Raw genomic sequence first — 19,229 nt, 5'->3', positions numbered from 1 at the left:
GCCTTGAAGGCTATTTAAGACTCGAAGGGTCAGAGAGGGAAAAGACATTTTAGGTAGATGAAATAGCTATCATATACAGTGGCTGAAGCATAAATGGAGGATTATAGCTACGGAAAGGAGGGTTGTATGGGCAAGATGCAAAGGACCCTGAAAGCCAAGCCAAAACCTTTGGGTTTTATTCTTTTGGCACTGGAAGTGGTTTCAGCATCTTAAGCAAGGGAACAATTGGATCTGATCATTGCCAAGGGTAAAGCTTGCAATTGTAAAAATAAATACATTTACTCAAGACTGAGAAACATTGGCAGGAATAAGTGGCCAGATTTCTAATTCTTTAGCTGTGTGGATTTGTTTCCTGCCATAGGCAAAAGGGCCAAGAAGAATGATGTCACAGGGACTGTGGGATGCCTCATGTCCAGAGTAGGCATGAAGCAGGGGAGACAAAGAAGAAAGCATAGACCAAACCCTGCAAACCAAAAGCCGAATGTTTTCTCTGACATGGGGATGCTAATTCACATGGGGTGTGGGTTAGGTAAGAATAGAGTTACTTTAAATTAGGTAGAGGGGAGTGAAGGGAGGGGAATGTGTATGGGGATAGGAAGAAGAGTAGAATGAATCAGACATTATTACTCTATGTACATATATGTGTATATGACTGACGGTAGTGTACATCACGTATAACCAGAAGAATGAGAAATTGTACTCCATTATGTATGATGTATCAAAGTGCATTCTACTATCATGTATAGCTAATTAAAACAAATTTAAAAATTAAAAAAAGGAAAGCATTCAGTACCACACCAAGCTTTCTCCAAACTCTTCAGGCCCAGTGAACACCTACAGACCTGGGGAATTGTAGATGGGTGCATAGGGGCTAATAACAGAGTGAATTGGAGCTGGATGGGCATGGCTCTCAATCTTTCTTCCACTTAACTAGCTGTGTAATATTGGGGGAAAACAGCTGAACTTTTCAGAAGCCTGGTTTCCTCATCTGCAAAATAGAAATAATAATGGTGCTTATACCACATGGCTCTGGGAAGACACAGGAAGAGAACACACAGAAGGATTCAAGCAGGATGCTGGACATACAGGAGGTACTTGCTAAATGGTAACTGTTAGGAACAACTCTGGAGACTTTGAAAAGGCTCAGTACATAGACCTCCCCAGCCTCTCATCTCCTCTTCCTCCCTCAGTGCTTCTTGCCAAATTCTGTCCTGACCGGGCTGTAATCTGCCCCTGGATGAGCTAGGAAAGAGTAGGAATGAAAAGTGCAGAGCCCTTCCTGGGGGAATTTATAATGATAAACCCAAAGCATATTATGTTTCCACCACTTCTCCTAAGAGGGTAAGAAGTGTATCATGCATCTTTTTTTTTCCTGGACCTTTGAAATTTTAGCTCTAAGTGTCAATAAAACACATCAATGAATTCCCCATGAATATTTATTGAAATAGCACTTCTAATGCAAAGCTATTTGAAAAGCGAACCTCCAAGGAAAATGCATTTTGTGCAGCCATTGATCTTAAAATATTTACTATGAATATGCTCATCCTGGAAATTTTACACACTGTTTTTTATTATTTGTTCTGGATGAAATCACAGGATTTGGCCTCAATGATTTTTTACAAGCTGAGCAGTATTGGCAAGATGATCTTTTGGACCACATTCAACTTTCTTTCTAGCCCTGGATTTGTTAAGTTTCTAGCAATTTTTCCAAGGATGTCTCTGGGATCCACAAACACCTGGTGAAGGGGTCTAACACACACCTGCTAATAGGTGAGCTCAGAAAACAGGCAATTAGAGAATCATGACTATTTCAGCTAGGAGGGAGGTCATCTTGTCTAATGCCCTTTCTCATAGACAAAGATACTCTTAAAGATGCTCTCAAATTGCATGCTGTTTTTCAACTCTCCTATTGGATTGGCAAAAGTTGAAAAAAGTAATAACTCCTGAAGTCTGTAAAGATACAGAAGAATAAGCATTCATATTTCATGGAAATATGAATTTCAACCGAACTCATATTCCATTTGCTGGTGGAAATTTGAATTGTTACAGATGTATCGGAGAGCAGATCAGGAATATTGATTGACATTAAAACTATGAATGCCCTTTAAATAAGAAATGTTACTTCTGGAAATCTGTCCTATAGAATTCAAAGCACTAAGTGTCCATGTAGAGTGATACTTCTTGTGTCATAGTTTGTAGAGATACTTGTTTTAGCATCTACAAAAATCCTGGATCTCCATCAAGAGGAAAATGTATGAATAAATTATTCCCTGAGTTTGGGGACTAGTAGTCTCCAGGCATTTTGATTGCTCATTTAAAAATAGCATCTACTCTAAAATATAGATATTTATTTGAAAATATTAATATTTTAAGCATAGGATAAATAAATACAAGATAGAAATTTAAAAGAGATGAGATAAGCAGAGACAGATGTTTGAATATATTTTTTCTGGGCCAGTGGGGTGTATTCACCCATTTTAGAGTTCCCTACTGGGTAGTATTATGCTACATTCTAAAGGAATGAATACAGTGCATTATGTACTATAAAGGCATTTTTTAAAAACAAAAACAAAAACTGTGCATTGTATGATCACATTTTTTGCAAAAATAAATGATTGTCCCCTACATTTTTATATCCATGTCTTCAGGTACAGAGATAAAGATAGAGATACACATATCCCCACACATGATTTTATATATTTATGTGAGTTTAGAGAATACTGTAAATGACTGTCACCACTGGTTACAATATCAGGGGCTTGGAAAGGAAAGTTAAAAAAGGAGAGGAATTGAGGGAAAATATATTAAAAAGACTATAAAAATGGGAAAACAATCATCAAGAATACAGGCAACAATAAATGTTGGTGAGGATGTGGGGAAAAGATATACTCATACATTGCTGGTGGAACTGCAAATTAGTGCAACCACTATGGAAAGCAATATGGAGATTCCTCAGAAAATTTGGAATAGAACCACCACTTGACTATTCCACTCCTCAGTTTCTACCCAAAGGACTTAAAATCAGCATATTATAGTGATATGGCCATGTCAATGTTTATAGCAGCTCAACGCACAATAGCTAAACTATGGAACCAACATAGGTGCCCTTCAACAGTTGAATGGATAAAGAAAATGTGGCACATATACACAGTGGAATATTATTCAGCCTTAAAGAAGAATGAAATTATGGCATTTTTCGGTAAATGGATGGAGTTGGAGAATATCATGCTAAGTGAAATAAATCAGTCCCAAATAACCAAAGATCAAATGTTTTCTCTGATATGCAGATGCTAATTCACAATGAGGGTGCACTAGGGAAGAATAGAGTTACTTTGGATTAGGTAGAGGGGAGTGATGGGAAGGGAGGGGTTATGGGGATAGGAAGGATAGTAGAATGAAACAGACATTATTATCTCATGTACATAAATGACTGCATGACCAATGTGATTCTACAACATGTACAATCAGAAAAAGGAGAAATTGTACATTTATGTATGATATACCAAAGTGCATAATTGCATTCTACTGTCTTGTGTCACTAATTTGAACAAAAGAAAAATTTTAAAAAATGAAAGTCGATTCACTTATGTAGTTTAAAAAGTAAATTAGCAGGCCAGACAGCATGGCACACGCCTGTAATCCCAGCAGTTTGGGAGACTGAGGCAGGAGGACCTCTAGTTCAAAGCCAGCCTTAGCAAAAGTGAGATGCTAAGCAAATCAGTGAGACCCTGTCTCTAAATAAAATACAGACTAGGGCTGGGGATGTGGCTCAGTAGTTAAGTGCTCCTGAGTTCAATACTCAGTACTCACCCACCCCCCCAAAAAAAAGTAAATTAGCATGAAAAGGGACTAGAGATAGCAGAGACCACTGAGGGAACTGATTTGATTAGGTATAGAATTTCCATCTTAGATTTTGGTTGTCCTTATAACATTAATATTGACAAACACTATCTCACTCTCTCTGAATTATTTACTTCTTGGTCCTCCTTTTCTCAGTACAGTGATGCCATCTGTTGCTGTTTGCAGAGACCCCAGCATGCCATGGTACATGCTGGATGGGCCCCACATTCACGTGTCTTCATTCCACACACTCAGCAGACAGATCAGGGGCTTGTAGGCCCAAATCCAAGTGACCAAAACAGGGATTCTTATTGCCTCAGCTTAGGTCACAGGACTCCAATGGTCCAATGAGCTCTAGCAAGGGAGACAACGTCATGAGGTCATATTCAGGTGTCAGCTTAAGATGAACAGCCAATTAGTTGTAGAGTCAATTCTGAAACCCGAGTCTCCCTGATCCCAGATTGGATGTTCTTTCCATTCCTTGGAGTTGCATTATTCTCTATGTCTAAGGACTGGTCAGTTTAAGAAAGACTTACTCAGTGACTTATGGGATTAGGACAAGCTAGAGACATCAAAATGGGGCATCTCTGTGGGAAAATGGGAGAGTAAATTACAGAGCTTAATGTGACTATAGATGGGGAGATCTCTGGTTTATTTCCATCTGTTGTTCTTTTGCAACTGAAAATCTGCATAAAGCATTTTGCATATGATGTCTACATGTCAGTGTAGCTCTCAGACCTGAGAGTTTGCTGGTATCCAGTGCATAAAAGCATCTCTTTCTAGTCCCATGCCTTAGACTGACCTTGAGCAGTATGGCAAAACTCAGACCTCTAAGAGAGGGGTCAGGGCAAGAAAGTCAGTGGGAGAGCAGGTCCTGGCAGAGGGTCTGGCTGTTCCCTCTGCAGTGAAAGTTGGAATGATCCCTGCTCAGTGCTCAGAGGGGCAGGAGGCAGCACCAGATCCGGGCGACTTCCCAGATCAGAACTCAACAGTGCCAGAGATGGCCTCACTGCCCTTGGCTACTGGCCATTTGAGGGGAAAATTGAATTATAATCCTAACATCCTTTGTACATCTGGAAATATGTCATATTAATTAAATGCTAATAAGGCAAGTGAGATTAAATGGATAGTTTCCTTAAAGATTACACTTCACCACCCAAGGTCAGGTAGAAATTATAAGTAATGTAGTGGTGTAGTCAGATCACTCCGGCTGAATAAATGTCACAGTGAAAGCAAGGAGTCATTCAGTTTTCTATATTTGAACATCTCATTAGAGTCTATGTCATTTAAAGACATATTGGGTGGCAGAAAGGTGACATTTAAGGTCTCTCATGGTAAGTCAAGCCCTTAATTATTTGATGGAGGTTAATGTGGTCATGGAACAGGGAAAGGCTGGGCATAAGAGGGAATAATGGATTCTGTTAAGAACAGGTTTCATGGGTGGGCCATGGAGTGCACCATTCTACTAGGACATCTGGCCAGAGTTTTCCTATGTTCCTGGTTGTTCAACAGGCTGCATGTGGGGACCAGAACAGTGTCCTTGGTGAAAAGATGGCCACAACTGTAAGGAAGGAAACTGCAGGAAATGAGCCCTCACCTATGGTAATGATGTAGGCAGAAGCCCAGCCACATTACAGGTCTAGAGAAGCTTTGCTGTGGATGAAGAAGGCTGTGGTGGGGCTGCATACAGGCTAGGGTGAGTGAAGCAGGTAGCTGCAGGAAGACTGCTACTCTAGCATAGGAGACCCTCAATGGCATGTGGAAGGCAGCTATGAAAGCTCATGATGCCGCCTGCCTTTAAGTATTCATCTTGAGTTACCCTCTCCCTTAGATGTGGGCTGGACTGAATGACCTGCTTCTAACAAACACAACAGTGACATCACTTTCAGGATTAGGTTACAAAAACCTGTGATTTCTATCTCACTCACACTCTCTAGCTCTTGGCACTTGCTCACTTCAATGAAATAAACAGCCATGCTGGGACATGCTCTGTGGAGAGACCCAGATGGCAAGACACTGAGGGTGGCTTCCCATCAACAGCCAGCAAGAGATTATAACCTCAGTCCAACAGCCCACCAGGAAGTGAATCCTGCGGCTATCTTACATGAGCATGGGATGGGGTGTCCCTGAGTCAAGCTTTGTAATGAGATTGTAGCCCAGCCCAGCCTCTTGACTGCAGCCTGGGAGAGTCCCTGAGACAGAGGACCCTGTACCTGGATTCCACCTATAGAGAATCTCAGTTAATAAGCGTTTCTTTTAGTTATGGGGTTACTTGGTACACATCAAGGGTTTGGGAGGTTTAGATGCTCGTGGAGTGGAAGGCCCCAGGCTGACCAGTAGGCAGGTTTTCCTGGCAGTGTCTCTGTGTTCTCACACTTGCTCTGTCCCATGGAAAGAAAGGTTCTTTCTGCACCAAACCTGGGAGTGCAGTCTGTGTTTCACCTTTGACCCTAACACGGAAGGATGGGTTGTATTAAAAGAAACAAGTTTCAGTATAGACTTAATAGATAGCTTTAGGTAAGGAGTTACAGAGTCAGGGGAGGCAGGGGATCTGTTGTTGCCAACCTAACCCCAAGGCAAAAACAATAGTGCTCTTCTTTAGTGGAGACTTTGATATGGTGTCAAGGTATGGATTGCACCACTAAACTACTCTTCTGAACATCCAAAACAGGGATTTTGACAGATATTCTGCCAGTTTGTATCCTGTTCTTTTTTCAAGAGTTGGAAGAAGACAGTCAACCAAGAACTGGAGTGGTAGCTCAGACAACTCTCTAGCAGAACTTGGTGATTGTCATATTTCTTCCCCTTCTATACCTGCAATACTAAACATTTATAGCTGAACTCAGTCCCTGAGATATTCAATAAACAGCGGATGGAAAACCACAACCAAGTGTTTTCAACATTTCCTAAATTGAAAAAGCATGGCATTAATGTCCCAGGATAATATTATTTTCTTGGAAAACTTTAAAAGCCAGGTAATTTGGAATTCTCTAGTCCTCCTATTTTGCTGACATCTCTTGTGCCTCCTATATACCAGGCTCTTATGTTTGAGACTTCTTACCCAGGTAAATACACACATCTTACTGTCTCTGCCTCCCCTGACCTAAAATTCTAATGAAAGAAATATATAAATATAGTTTTTCAAGTGGATGAAAAATAGCGGGGAACTGTTCTTTGAATTTTTAAAAATGACCAAGGATGGACAGAATAAATAGAAATTATTTTCAGGGCTTTTTATTTTTCTTAGGACCCTACTCATTCAGAAGGTGGGGAAACACATCTAACACTGGGAAGCCAACCTTTGTGACATGAAATTCTGTCTGCTATGATATCATTGGTGAGGGCCTGTTTGGAGTAGGTACAATAATCATTTGTCTTCATGACATTATGTGGTTGAGATCAGAAAAATTTTAGACTGACCAAGCTACATCATTGATGAGGATTCAGACAATTCTTATTTTAAATTTTGAATATTTAGTGAAGAAATTGAGATCAGAGAGGGATACTTGCCTAAGGTTACTTAGTGAGTGAGTTACACTTCCAGAAGAGAACCTAGTTCTCTTAATGCTAATCCAGCATTAAGAGTATTGAAGAACTGATTTTTGTGTTCAAAGACTATGTGACAGGTTAATCACCAAGGGTGTGTTTTTCATGATGGTAGGTAAAGCAAGTATTTCCTTTGTGTCCTTAATCAATTTAAGCAATGACATAATCATGATTGAAAATGAAGAGGGGTGAACCCCTAACTGAGCAAAATTAGGAGAAAGTCAGCACCATGGATATAGGTGGGAATTCTGCCTCAGAAATATTATGGCCTTCTGCAGAGAGTTGGTAGAATTGTGGAGCTGGGAATGGCCCAGGGTAATTAACAAAGTCATTAATTAAGGTATCCCACTTAAGACAATTGGGATGATTAGACCTGCATAATTTTCTTCACCTTTCATCAATACACAGTCACCGTTTTCTTTAAATTAAAAATATCCAAAACACAGAAGAGACAGCGGAATCAACAAATGGAAAAATGTACACTCAAGGAAACTGAATTAACAGAGAAAGCAGCACAGAACATTAACGTGAGAATATTTAGTAGCCTCAGAGAGGTAAGGAAGGGTATCTATCTACCTATGAAACAAGTTCTGATTGTTACCAAAAAATCAACTAGCAGTCTCAGGAGTAAAAAATCCACACCATTAAAGAAACCAAAAGATTGCTTGAAGCCTGGAATGAATGTACACAGCACAAAGCAAATTATAATACTTGACTATCAAAGTGAAGGATTCTCTAAGAACCCAGAGCAATGAGATCGAGAGAGGGAACATATGAGAAAAGAGCCAACATGGCAAGTAGACTTCTGTGTTTCAACATCAGTGTGGAGGAATGTCAGAATGGGAGATGAGAGTAGAAAAGAAATGGCAATATTCAAAGAAGTAATAATTAATAATGTCCTGAAATTGAAGAAAGGAATTCAAACATGGAAATGAGTACTATGAACTGAACAGGTTTAATTTTATTAAAAAAAAAAAAAGAAAAGAAAAAGAAAAAGCATTATTCAGTGGCTGATATGAATTGGGGGTGTCCCTTTAGCATCACAGATTGATGGTTCTGGTAATGTTGATGCAGAAGATTGGGGACTCATAATTATGACTTGGCTATAACCTGATCCTCTTGGGTGGTGCTTCAAAATACTCAACACATTCAATAGTCATGTGGTCAGTGATGCTCTATAGACCATAAAGCATATCCTGATTTCTGGACTTTTTCCTTATTGGTGTTGTGGAAGATAGACCAAGGAGATCCCTAAATATCTCCATCTACTGGCATTGGTGCTTTTGTGTCATTCTGTCCACTTCTGTGTGAGTGGATCCTGTGACTGGCTTCCAACCAGCAGAATATGGCAAAGGGGAAGGGTCCTCATTCCCATGGTTTTTTATGTATATAAAAACTGTCTCACTCTTGGCCGGCCTCGAAGAAGTAAACAACCATGTGACTGATTGCCAGTGGAGAAGACCACTTGTCAAGGATTGGTGGGCAGCCTGCCAGACCCCAGAGCCTCAGACCTACAACCTCATGTGACTTGGTTATGAGTGAACTTGAAAGTGGACCCTTCCTTGTCAAACCTCTAGATGAAAACTCAGTCTGACTGATACCTTGTTTGCAGTCTGGTGAGATCCTGAAGCAGAGAACACAGCTAAGCCATGTTCAGACTCCTGCCCACGGAGGCTATGGGATGATCAGTGGGTGTTGTTTTAAGTTGTTTAATTTGTGGTCATTTGTTAGGCAGCAAGAGAAAACTAGTGCAGGAGATGCCAACCTTTGGCAATCCCATGTTACAATTGACTGGTTGAACACTGAGGAAGTATCTGCACTTTGTTTCACTCTTCTGCTCTCATTGACTTCCTCCAAACACACTAAGTATGTGCCCTGCCTTCCAGAGTGGGAGTGGATTACTATGTCATATGACACAACTGACTGTGGGATGAGTAGGTATCTAAGTGACTTGATTCCAAAGCACTTGTAATGCTCAGGATGACTGGCACGTGATTCAAAGGGCATTTGTTTGTCAGCCACCGGAGCTCACACCAGACTGCCCACGTACCCTTAAACACATGCATGCTCCTGGACTCAGCTTCATCAAAGATGTTTGCCTACTAATATCTTGGAATAATAGGGCTTTATGCCACCTGGGACATTTGTGTCTCGGGGCAAGTGCAATTATTTGGATAAGGGTTCTTCCGAGTCCCATGTGTTAAAGGCTTGGTCCCCAGCCCACAGTACTATTGGGAAGTGGTGGAACCTTTAAGAGGTGGGGCCTACTGGGAGGTCTTCTGGTCCTCATGTGCCTGACTTCAAAGGGGCTATTAGCACCCCAGCTCCTTCTTCCTCTCTAATTCCTGGCTATAAGATGAATGGGCTTGTTCTGCCACACACTTCTGCCATGATGTGATGCTCATCACAGGCCCAAAAGCAACAGGGCAAACCTACCATAGACCGAAACTTCCTAAACTGTGAACCAAAATAAACCTTTCCGAGGGAGTTCCAGGAAGATGGTGTTGATTAAGGAATTTATATGGTTGGGCAGTTGTACTCTGTTGCAGAAGTTACTAGAATGGGACTAGTGGTGGAGAAGGAATTGAAGTCTTGAAGAACGAACTTTATGAGAAGGATGGAGGAAAGGAACAGTATACTCAAAAAATATATCACCTGAAAAGTTCTTACAGGCGTCCACCACCACCATCTTCAGTCAGTTCTGGATGATAGAGAGTCTTATAAAGCTTTGCCAACAAGAGAATGACCCTGTTTTCCAGAAGCTAAAATAGCAGGAGTGTCGTTGGAACTCACTTTAAAATTTCATATTATTCAAGATTTCTCTATTGACTTCTGCAGTAAACCACCTTAAAGCCAATGTTAAGTCAGTTGGAGACTTAATTAGCCTGCCTACCACTGTAGAGGGACTTTTGAATCATGATGATGAGAAAGCATATGACGAAGAGAATGAAGATACAAGTTCACATAAAGACTTATACATGAATGTTTATGGCAACTTTTTATAATAGTCACATACTGAAAACAACATAAACATCCATCAACAGAGTGTAGCTTCCATTGGCATACTTTAAACAGTGTCCATCCAGCTGTGGAGGCAATACAGAAAACTGGATGAACACAAGGAAACCATGGAATTGCTGCAAAGTAATATGGTCCTAATCAGGCCATTAAAATTTTATCAATCACTCTAAAGGGAGAGGACACCTGGTCTTCAATACCCCAGAGTGAGAGACTGCAGGAAGCAATCTGAGTGACAGGGGAAGCCACTGTATGTTTGAGCAGAGTAACACTATCTATTCTTAAAAGGATCATTCTGGCTACTGATAAAGATGGGAGTAACTAAATTGAATGCCAAGGATCCAAGCCAGGAGCAGTGGCACAACCTACTTGGAGGCTGAGCTAACCTATATTAGGAGATGGCTTTCTAACTGAGCTGATCATAAATGAAGCCTGCTGCCTCAGGAGATGGTAAGAAAGTCGCTGAGTCAAAGAAGCCCTGGGGGACTGGCTGCTGGTAGGGAAGTTCTGCCCTCAGTACTCATGCATCTGATGGGAATTGGATTAGACAACTCTCCAAGTCTCTTCAAACTGGAGATGATGTGGTTCTGGGAAATCAACTGAAAGGACTATTTGACACAGAGCAGGGGTGGTTGGCTATCTGGGAAGATAAGGAGGTGTTCAGTGGTGGAAATGCGGGGAGAGGCACTCCTGAGTGAAGGAAGTAGCATTCGCCAAACTGCAGAGGTGAATAAACAGCGTCTCTGGCATGACCAGAAGGGAAAGGTACATGAAGGATGGGGAAGGAGATGAAACTGGAAAGAGATGCAGGAACACATAGGGAGGAGCTCCCACAGGGGCCCGCTGCTCAGAAAACACGCTGCCAGCCCTTATTGAAGAAACAAAGAGAAATTGTAGGAGCCGAAGAAGAGGGTTTTGACCATTAGGTCCCCCTGAACAGTTTTTTCCCCTGACAACTTGGTGAGAAACTTCTTGAGGACAGGTCTGCCCAATGTTTACTGTGCTCCCTGCCCAACTGCCCACTGGAAAATGTATCCAGACATGGCTCCCTAACAACCAACAACATAAATATAAGCTCCTGAGGGTGGGAATGCCCTTTCCTGGGGACTGTTTTGTGACTTCTCCATAAGAAGTTGGGAACAGACAATTCTGTGATGGGCCAGTATTTGATGGAAGACAACTATGCTCATGAGATGCCACCAGATGGAGTCCCTTCCTTCCACCAAATCAGACTCACTCCACAAGCACCACTCTGGGAATTCCCAGTGCTCAGAACCCGGTGACTTCTTCTTAGGGAACAATGGGACTTGGGCCTTCCGAAGACTCCCATTGGTGGACAGATTAGTGAGTGAGTTCCTTCTTTCCAGAGCCATAGGCCTGGTAACAAGACTCAACCTATGGATTCCCAAAAGGAGAACCTGGGCCTTCCTGGCACATGGGTCGTATTGTACTTTGTATTCATGGGGCTTTCTGTGATAACTGGCGGCTGCATGGGTCTTTCTTCACTGGAGAGAAGAAGCTGCGGCGGGAGATGCGTGCTCAGCAGTGGGTGGAAGTGATGAATGCTGCCAGCTTCACTTACAGTCCACTCTTGTACTGGATAAACAAGTGGAGGCAGTACGGTATAAATGCAGCTATCAGCATAGGCCCTCCCGCGGCTGTTACCGACACTGAGATTAAAGTCCAGATTCCAGATTCTCTGTGGGAGTCAGACACCTCTGAAGGCAGGGGTATGCCCTCAGAGGTAGCAGCATCAGGCAGAGTCCCCTGTTCCTCATCGACCTGCTCCGGTGGTCCCACAGCAGCCCCTATCTACTTTGGATGCTGCAGCGCTGGACCAGATCCCCGTTCCCAATTCCCATCTTTCAGGAGATACCCTTTGCTCCTCGCCCCCCACAACCTACCTCCCATGCTGAACCACTCTGCCTCCTACCCCTTGGCCATCTATCTTAAAAGGAATGTCCACTTCTATTCCCTTCCCACACTGGCCATGGGGTGAACTGTTTCCATGTGAAGTCTTTTCCGTCGCATTTTAGCCTCCTTTCACTGAAGGTTGGAGCTTTAGGTCCGAGGACTATTAGTAGAAAATGGGAACCAAGAACCCATTTGGATGTTATGTTATTAAAGATTTTTGAAAAGTCAAAAAAAAATAATAAAACTTTTCTTTTTAAAAGTTATCTCGTGTTTTTTCATAGTAACAAAAAGTTGACTAACAGCAAGCTATGGTCCATCTCTTTGACTTCACTTCAAGAGAGATGCTTCCTCTGTTCAGGTTTCCAAGTAAAGGTTGCTTCATAAATGATCATTAAAAATGAACTCAAGGGCCCACCAAAAATTATTTTGCCAAAGAATTAGCAGTGAAACGAATGGAGTCATTTCCAAATGAGCTGAACATTCACATTTGTCTCATTTCCAGCAATTTCGTGAAGAGTTAGAGGGATGCAGAGTGGGAGCAATCAGATCTATTAGAGCCAATATTCCACTCCTAGCTCCATCACCTATTCTTACAGCATGCCATTGAACAAGACCCTCCCCATGCTGAGTCCTATTTTTATAATCTGTAAAACAAAGTGCTAAACTTTGGCCAACTCAATCTCAAAAACTAAATTTTCTTTTCTCCCCTGTGGAAATAATTATATCTACCTCACCAAGACACATAGGGAATGATGCTCAGGGAACTTCATGACCTATAGGAACACTGTGGACTGTAACTGATCATCAGTGGTCACACGTTTAAGGTACAGATTTGTCACAACTGATGCCTGTATATGGAAAAAAAAAAGGTGTCTCAGGTATTGAAGATACAGAGGAAAGTTAATTCATTCAGCTTGTGCTTTTGCTGAAATTCTTCTTACTTTTGTTTGACATCAATATTCCTCACACTAGAGGAGCAATTTGTTTAAAATTTAAAGTGGGTCTGATCATATTTCCCATGGCAGGGACCTGGGCTTCTGCAATGTTTCTGAACAGTTGAAGTTCTCAAGAGGAGCCTTAGAAACCTATCTTTAGCCACAAATGGTGTAACTAGACAAATACACATACACTGATGTCCTGGGATCCTCATCTTTCTCTCTATATTCTACAGACCTCCACCTTTCATACAACAAGACAGTCAATCCAAGGAGGCCTTGAAGATAGGGACCGCATATAACTAACTCCCTTTGTTCCTCCAATTTCTGGCACATAGTGGGTTTAAAAGGCAAAGACAGGAGGGGACTCCTTGGTAGCACCACTTCAGCTCTCCCCCAAGTGACAACTCTGCTGTGCCCCAAGCTTTCATGTCCCATTCAGCAAAATCATAGTTGTATGGTTCACTGCAACTGCCCTCCTTAGAAGGCAGTTGTTGACCATCTGCTGTCATTATTATCTGCTATCCCCTGAAGTAGGCCTCATCCCCAATCCAAGTAGCTTATCAATGAACTCCTTCCAACATCACATGTTATCCTTCATGAAAGGAGTTATGGTGAGTACAGAAGGGTCATACTTGTATAACCATTAAAGATTGGCATTCTAGTCCTCTCTCTGCCCAGCAAAGATATTCAGCAACCAATGGGTTGATAAGAAGTGAATGAGACAAGTGATGGTAGGGGGCTGAGCACCCAAGAGGAATTATTTCCTGAGAGTCTCTGGGGTGACATTCATATACTGACTTAAAAATTTTTACATGACTTGGCTGACTGAGCACAGCTTTTTATTGAGCATTTCACACCCAGCTCCATTCCTGTGAAAGTAACCTCCCAATCCTACCCCCTCTCGCTGGTCTGAGTTTCAGATGTTATCTACGTTAGCTCTAGACTCAGAAAAAGTCAGCACCTCAGGGATTCTCAATCCAAGATATTTGTACAATACTCTCATTTGTGAACCACAGAAACCCACTCAACCCCTCTTAAACAATAAAGAGTTTATTGGATCAAGTATCAATAAAGTCCAGAGGTAGGGCCCACTCTTAGGCAAGGCTTGACCTTGTATATGAATAGCAACACCAAGGACTTGGTTTATTTTTGCCTCTTGATTCTCCCTCCTATGGTGCCAGCTTCAAGCTGAGTGTGATTCATCATGGTCCCGAGATGGGCACTATTTCAACCCAGGATTACCAGCTTCCTTTTTCACATCCAGCAAGGGCATTTAAAGAGTTGCTATCCAACATTCCCAGAAACATCTCAAAATTCCCTTCAGCTGCATAGACTTAACTCACATGGTCATATTTGGACCTGTTCTTTAGCCAGGGAGATGGAATGAACTGTTGGCTTATCCCAGGTCAAGTGTTCCTCCCCCAAAGTGGTGAGAGCCACTCCACCAGATCACATGAAATTCCAGCATAAATTAGGAAGTAGGGGAAGGTATGCTGGCGATGCAACCAATATATACCACATCCCTTGGTTTGTGGGTGAGGGGCTGAGAACAAAGATGGAAAAGGCCTTGTCCAAGATGGCAGCTGAGCTAAGACCACTACCCCACCCAGCCATTACAGACTCTCTGCTATTCCCATCACACTTTACTCTCGTTCCATCCAATACACCCAAGATTGAGTGAGGACTAGTATGAGGTCAAACCAATTGATTTCTCCCTAACCCTCATGAACTGCCTTGAAATCACTGAATTTCAAATACCTCCACCAAGTTTCCAGATCAAAGAAAACAAACCTGAGCGCCAAAGATTCTTGCCCCCATAAGGATCAACCTCAGCACTTCCTTCTTCCCTCTTGGGGCCCCCTCAGAGCCAACTAGCTCTTGCTACTTTTGAGAGGAAAAACTGCATTCTGATGTGCAAACATTATCACATATTCATGCACTCAAAATCTAATTTTAGCTGCAAGAAGCTTCATTATAAGATGCTCACATAATTAAGCAGCTTTCTTCCCAGGGTTTGGGATTCTGTCTATTCTTCTCCCTCATTTACACATCACTGGGATTATCAGAATGTGTTTTAGTTTTTTAAAATTATATATTTTGGTTTTTCCAAATTGATCCACAACAGGAGATAAAATCCATGAAAATTACATGTTTTAACACAGGTTTGTGTCACTCCATAGCTTTGCTATTAAAGATGGAATCTGTAGACAGGGTTTTTCTTTTCTGTTCTAATTGGATCCCGATGTATTTGCCACACTTCTGCCCAATAAACAGGTCAGTCTTTTACCCTTGGCTGGTTGGGATGGTGTCCTCTTTACTGAGCTGAAGATAAGATTTAACTTGGAGTCAAATGAACTTTCCCAAAAGGATGGGCAAATCCCCCATCCTGTTAATGATGAAGGATGCTGAAGACCAGCAGCAGCCACTGGGCCTTTGCGCTTCCTTGTTCATCCAACATCCAGAAGTATCTATCAAGTGTCCAGTGCTTTGTTATGTGGAGTGATTCAATGTGAACTGGATGGCCCCAGAACCTCATTGCTCTACTTACCTAAACTATGGTGCACATTGTACCACAAAGCAGTATGAGCTGGTAGCATGCCACCTGAAAGGAGATGAGGCTTCGGGGCAGGCATGTGGCAGCAGTGAATGTACCAACTCAACCACCAGGAAAACCGCTGGGGTTTTTGTTTTCCCAGACACCTGAGGTGGGGGGAGACACCTAGAGGGCCATGCCCTGGCTAAAGGCCCAGTTTAAGTGTTCTCAATACACCTTTGCCCTTCCCAGCCTCCATGGCTTCAACCATCCAGATGACCCAGGACATGAGGGCCCAAGTCCAAGTCAGGAAGCCCATCTTGGGTAGAGGCCATCTTTCCTATTCCCCAGCAGTCCCATGCTATGCCTACTCCCTTTTGTGACTCGAGGTTTGCTCTGGAATGTAGATATGCCCTGGCTGCCGTCCAAGGCATCATGGAAACTTCCAGTGGACCTCAAGTGCTCCTCTGACCCAGGGGAAACAACCTCAGGAGGAGCCTTCACAGACCAGACTGACGGAGTCATTCTGCACTGATAATGAAAGACCTTGCTGTTCCCAGCTTTAAGATGAACTGAGTGGTGCTGAGAGGGGGCCAAGTACAGCCTGACATCAAGAAAGACCTAGAGGCCACCAGGACCAGACGCTCCTGCCAGCTGGGGAGGGAGCTCCCCTGGGCCCTGCACCCCATCTTGTACTCACTGGGAGGGATCAGGGCCAGAGAACAAAGGCTTGGGGTGTTCCAGTACCCAGTTCTTCCAAACTCCTCATCCTGAACCTCCTCCTGATACAGCTTGGCATAGGCTGAGAGAGGTCTCCCAGATGGCCTTCCCAGGATAGGCCACAGGGCTACCCGAGTTTAGGCCCACCCATCATCCTCTCCCTGCCAGGGCCAGAGTGTGACCAAATCTCCACACTCCTGCCTGCACCTTGACCACCCCATGCCTTGCACCCAGTCACTAGTCTCTCCTGATCTCTGAGCCCACAACATGTAGCAGAGGTTGACCCATGAAGGTCATTAGCATCAGTAGTTGTCCTGGTCTCAGGCTGGCAGGGCACAACACTGAGTGGCTGTGAGGATAGAGTGACCCACCTCTGTCCTCACCACCCCCCTTCCCCACTACAAACGTGGAGAGACACGTGGGAACCCCACACTCAACCATGCACCTATCTCGCATGCAGCATGCCAGGGTTGCGCCAGCCTCTGAGTCTTTGTATCTGTTGCTCTCTCTGCCTGGCCAGTCCTTCCCTTCTCTTTGGTCGGGATAATTCCTACAGATTCCTCGAGACCACTTTAAAGTGGCTATGAGGCACTTCCCAAAGACCCCAGGCACAAGGGCTGAGTCCCCTCTGAGCCACACAGCACACATGCTGCTCTGTGACAGAGTGCTCTCTTTTCTTGTGACAGACCCTCCTCTGACCTGTTAGATCATGAGATGGGCAGGAGGGGCAAGAGGGAGCCTTCTGCATCCATCTTACCCTGTGGACAGCACACAGCAGGCGTCAGTGTGTCTGACTTCCTTTCCTTTTGGAGGACATGGAGGAACAAGTAGGAACAATGTCAGCTTCACAGAAACAGACAGAGGGTGTGGTGAAGATGCTAAGTGACAATGCAGCAGTGACAGGAAGTGTCAGAGTGAAGAAAAGTGACAGGGAGGGCTAAGCAGAAGCCATGTCACAGCCTCTCTCCCAAGGGTCACATAGCACACCTTCCTTATGATCACCATAGAGAGCAGGAGTTAGTCAATAAATGTGGATAACCAATTCTAGGGGTTCCCAAGACACACCCCAAAAGTTCCCCATGCTTGCCACCATCCCCCTTCTGTTGGCACATGGACCCTTTTGGTCTCAGGCTCCCTTAGAGGTCCAGCCCTGCCCTGCCCTGCCCCCTGACCCTCAGACCCTGCTTCCAGGGCAGGAAGAATCCCCAGCTTCCCCAGAGACAGTGGGAAGTCTGGCAAGGGGGCCCCACTCCAAGATTCCAAGGTGCACTGACTTGGGTGAGCTGAAAGTGGGTGGCAGGCTGTGCATGGAGCTATTGCAGCTGTCCTGAGGTAGTGTGTACCCTGAAAGGGAAAGGGGCAGATCTACTCTGACCACAGTGCCGCCAGCCCACCCACAGAGAAGAGAAAGGCAGAGGTGCAGTTTTGGGGTGCCTGGTAGTCACAGCACACACATTTATGGGATGTCAGACATGTGGTCAGGTCTACATGGCCCAACAGCAATGGTCTGTATGCCCACCTCCATCCCAATGGTCCATGCTGCTCTGAGCACTAATACCTGCCCAACCTGGCATTCCACAGTCAGGGACGTGGCAGGCAAGTCTGTGCTGGGGCTGCACACAGGAAGCTGAGGTCTCCTATAGCCCAGGATGTACAAGTGTGCATGTGGGTGTGTGAGACAGAGAAATGGACAGCCTCTGGTAGCACACACCCTGGCACATCTATGCACACGTCTGTGGCTGCATTTGCAAGGCTGGGAGTGTCTGGCACACCCTGCATGGGTGGTTTAGTCGCATCAAAACAGGCACTGTGAGAGTGGAGTAATGTCTAAGTGTGTCTGAGAACGTGTCTGGCTAGCAGTGTGTCCATTTTTGTCTGTCTTATAAGGTGTGTCTGTCTGGACAGACTTTGTGCCCAGGACTCCCTGCATGTAGGGCAGCACCCAAGTGGGCCTCCCTGCTGACTGTACAGCAGCCATGGGTCCCAGGGGTCCTTCAGCCTGGGCATCAGAGTAGTGGTGAGCCCCCATGGTGTGACAGTCTCTCTCAGCAGTGGCAGGCAGCTGGGGCTGGGTTCTATCATCTGGGCACATACTCCCTGGGCAGCCCTGCCCAGTTGTGATCACGCAGGGCCTGGTCCACTGTCCGGATGTAGCCATTGATCAAGTCCTTCATCTCGGGGGTGAAGGGCTCTGGGTCCTGTGGGCGCCGGCCACGCCGCCGGAAGCTGCCCTCTTTATTGTTCTCCACGCAGAGCAGCCGCTCCTCGCTGACAGACACGTTGAGGAAAGCCACCATCTCCCTCAGTGTGGGCACCAGGCTGCGCCGCAGCTCCTCATAGTGCACCACCAGCAGCCGCTTCCCGTACTTGAGCCAATCCAGGACATGTGAGGACCACCATGAGGCGTAGCTGTTCACGAAGTCCGGCCACTCTTGGGTGGGAGAGAAGGGACACAGTCAGAAGCTGCACTGCCAGGGGAGGCTGACTCCACTGGGCTTACTTAAGAGAGAGATATAGCCAGGATTTTCCATTGCCCACTGCCCAGGGCTAACCTGTCTGAGAAAGATCCTTTGGTGACCTTGCATGAACAAAGGGTTAATATCCGGCTGGGCTCTGAGGGAGGAGTCCCAGTTACTAGGGGGATAGTGACCTTGAGTATGCCTTTCCTCAGCAGCATTTCCTTGGAAACATACCAAGTTAAGACAAATGTGGCCTCCTGT

The 19,229-nt window shown here is 44.3% G+C and overlaps 1 protein-coding gene across 2 annotated transcripts in view; it reads right to left on the bottom strand.

Moving 5' to 3' along the window:
• Nucleotides 1-14,290: 14,290 nt before the first annotated feature.
• Wscd1 (WSC domain containing 1) overlaps nt 14,291-19,229 on the bottom strand; it is a 45,708-nt gene continuing 40,769 nt past the window's right edge. For both annotated transcript variants that reach the window (XM_047547058.1, XM_047547060.1), the window contains one exon: nt 14,291-18,940. In XM_047547058.1, the coding sequence (XP_047403014.1) occupies nt 18,588-18,940 (353 nt within the window). In that variant the 3' untranslated portion in view covers nt 14,291-18,587. The remainder of the gene's footprint in view (nt 18,941-19,229) is intronic.

Source organism: Sciurus carolinensis, chromosome 3, assembly GCF_902686445.1.
Source record: "Sciurus carolinensis chromosome 3, mSciCar1.2, whole genome shotgun sequence".
Classification (NCBI taxonomy): domain Eukaryota; kingdom Metazoa; phylum Chordata; class Mammalia; order Rodentia; family Sciuridae; genus Sciurus; species Sciurus carolinensis.
The sequence above is the reverse complement of the archived record's forward strand: the minus strand, read 5'-3'. Positions and strand labels throughout refer to the sequence as shown.